The sequence below is a fragment of the Tupaia chinensis genome, unplaced genomic scaffold (assembly GCF_000334495.1).
Source record: "Tupaia chinensis unplaced genomic scaffold, TupChi_1.0 Scaffold000178_1, whole genome shotgun sequence".
Lineage (NCBI taxonomy): Eukaryota > Metazoa > Chordata > Mammalia > Scandentia > Tupaiidae > Tupaia > Tupaia belangeri.
In genome coordinates, this window is record NW_006159653.1 from 1,631,813 (window position 1) to 1,634,760 (window position 2,948).

Below are 2,948 nucleotides of genomic sequence, written 5' to 3' on the forward strand. Positions count from 1 at the left end.
GACTGCGCTGCGCCCGGCAGCCACTGCCTCGGCCCTGCTCTGGCTGCCAGGACCAGGCGCCTCCAAGGACACCCTGGAGGAGACAGTGCGGGGTCTCTGGGAAGACACAAGTGGTGCCCATTGCTCCTCAGGGACAAGGCGGGTGTCGTGGGCATGGGACAGCTCTGAGGACTGAGGACATAGGTACAGGAGTCGGCCAAGCCAGGAGACAAGTGGGCCATGGGGCATGTGCGGGCTGAGACGGACTCCGGGCGTGGGCTGGGGAGGGGCACTCGGGCAGCGCCTCCCCCGTGCCCGGGTTTAACTCAAGGTCACGCCGAGTTCGTCGGTACCTTTAATCGGTGACAGCTGGTAGGACTGCCGTCCCTCCTGGTGGCCTGCGAGCAGCACACCCGTGCCCATGCTGCCCCCTCAGCGAGGAGGCGGCCTGGGGCAGTGACCGGCCTGTCCCTCCAGGGACGGTGAGGGCCGCCCCGGCTGCAGGGCCGTGTTGCTGGGCAGGGCCTGAGACTCGAAGCCAGGTCAGCAGTGAGCAAAGTGGGCCTCCCCCACGTCCCGCAGATCAAGACCCGCGACGCCAGGCGGGCCGGCGCAGGTGACGTTGTAGGTGTGCACGGGGGGCTGGCTGTCGTCCCCCTCAGTGACGGCCTGGACGAAGCGGGGGACGACGCTGGGGTTCTGCAGGGCAAAGTCCCGCAGCGCTTTGAGGGGGCAGCGGCAGTCCCAGGGGTTGCCGTCCAACCACAGGCGCTCCAGGCCCGGGGACTGTGGCTCGAAGCTCTGCAGCGAGTTGTTCCAAAAAAAAAGCCGGCCCAGCGGCAGGAAGAGGCGGGGGGCCAGCGCCTGCAGGCGGTTGTGCGAGACGTCCAGCCAGAAGGCCCGCTGCAGCGGGCGCAGGGCATCGGCGGGCAGCTCTGCCAGCTGGTTGCGGGACAGCAGCAGGTATTCAAGCTTGCCGAGGCCCTGGGCTGGGCAGGTGCGTGAGCTGGTTGGCGGTGAGGTCGAGCTCCTGCAGCTCCGGCAGCCCCCACAGGCTCTGCTCAGCCAAGCCCATGACGCCACTGCCCTTGAGGAAGAGCCAGGGCAGCCCCGTGAGGCCGGCGAAGGTGTGCGGGCGCAGGCGGCCCAGGCAGCTGCCCTCCAGGTGCAGGCTGTGCAGCTTGGCCAGGCCCTGGAACGCCTGCTCCGGCAAGGCCCGCAGGCAGTTCCCGGAGAGGTTCAGGACCGCCGCGTTGGGGAGGCCCAGGAAGGCGCCGGCCTGGACCTCCTGGATCCGGTTGTCGTTGAGCGCCAGCACCTCCAGCCGGCCCAGGCCCTCGAAGGTTCTCTCTGCCAGCAGCTGCAGGCGGTTGTGGCCAAGCTGCAGCTCCTCCAGGAAATGCAGGTCCTTGAAGGTGCGGGGCCGCAGGCTGGCGATGGCGTTGTGTGCCAGGCGCAGCACGTGCAGGCCCAGCAGGCCTGGGAAGGTGTCCTCCAGGAGGCCAGCCACGCGGTTGTGCGACAGGTCGAGCCAGCGCAGCGCCCGCATGCCCAGGAAGGCGCCCGGAGCCACAGCACCAATGAGGTTGCGGTGCAGCAGCAGCTTCTGCAGCCGGGGCAGCTGCGTGAAGACGCCGGCCTTGACGCTGCGCAGCGCGTTCCCGCTCAGGTCCAGCTGGCGCAGCTCGCCCAGAGGCTGGCTGCAGGTAGGCCAGCTTGTTGCCGGCCAGCACCAGCTCGCGCAGCTCAGCCAGGCCCTGGAAGGCCGTGTCGGGGAGCACCACCAGGCTGTTCCAGCCGAGGTTGAGGTCCCAGAGCTGGCCCAGGCCCTGGAAGAGGCCCTCTTCCACCCGCCCCAGGAGGTTGTTGTTGAGGCTGAGCGAGGCCAGGCCTGGCGTGTGCGCGAACGTGCCGGCCGCTAGGCTCCGCAGCTGGTTCCGCTCCAGGTGCAGGTGGTGCAGCAGCTGCAGGCCCAGGAGTGCCTGTGGTGCCAGACCGCCCAGCCGGCTGCCCTGCAGGTTGAGGAAATCCAGGCCGGACAGGTTCCGGAAGGCTGCCGGGGGGATGGAGGAGAGGTTGTTCCCATCCAGCCACAGAGCCCTGGTGCCCCCCGGGATGCCGTCGGGCAGCCGCGTGAGGTTCCTGGAGCTGCAGAAGACGTCGAGCTCTTCCGTGTCATCGTCATAACTGCAGACGCAGGCGACCGGGCACGGGGGGCCCTCGGCGTCCCCAGGCACCCCGGGCTCCACTTCTCCCGGGCTGCAGGTGCCCAGCGCTGCCCAGGAGACCAGCAGCACCACCAGGGCCGGGCCTCCTGCGGGGAGAGGAGCTGCACCTTGGTGCCTTGCTCTGTCCGAGGGCCTGGGATGCTCCCGGACCTCAGCCAGAGCAGGAGCCCATGAGTGAGCTGAGGCGTGTGGTCACCCCAACACACAGGAGGCAAAGCCGGCAGGACGGCCAAGTCGCGCAGAAGCCAGCGTACACTCCAGGGCCCCCTGCCACTCCTGGCTTTGCTGGGTGGCACGGGCAGCCTGGACCCTGGCCTCCGGCTGTGCGGCCATCTGTATCCCCCAAGCAGGAGCTCGAGCCAGGCCAGCCTGCCGCGTTGGCGTGGAAGAGAGGGAGGGAACCTCGCCACTGGCCAAGGTCTGGCCATTTCCAGAATATTCTGAGAAGGCCCGGGCGAGGTGTACACTTGCCACAGAAGGCTGGCTAGTGAGATGGGCACCCCCCAGCAGCCCCACTGCCCACTCCAGGTGAGGAGTACACCTGGGCTTTGACGCAGCGCTGCGGGCAGTAGCCAGGTGCAGGTCTTGGGGCAATTGGCCCTTAACCTACCAGGGTAGATGGCATCTCAGATCAAGGAATCCAGGCCCCCGGCCCAGCCAGCAGCCCCCAGCAACGGTGCCCCAAACCTCCACTGGGCACTGGGCACCATCACCTGGCCTCTGCCCCCGCCTCCGAGAGCT

At 68.7% G+C, this 2,948-nt stretch overlaps 1 protein-coding gene across 1 annotated transcript in view; it reads right to left on the bottom strand.

Annotated features, from left to right (window-relative positions):
- Positions 1-321: 321 nt before the first annotated feature.
- Positions 322-2,948, bottom strand: part of IGFALS (insulin like growth factor binding protein acid labile subunit) — a 7,613-nt gene continuing 4,986 nt past the window's right edge. The window contains 3 exon segments of the mRNA XM_006146381.3: positions 322-967; positions 969-1,673; positions 1,675-2,293. Coding sequence (XP_006146443.1) covers positions 523-967; positions 969-1,673; positions 1,675-2,293 — 1,769 coding nt within the window. The 3' untranslated portion in view covers positions 322-522.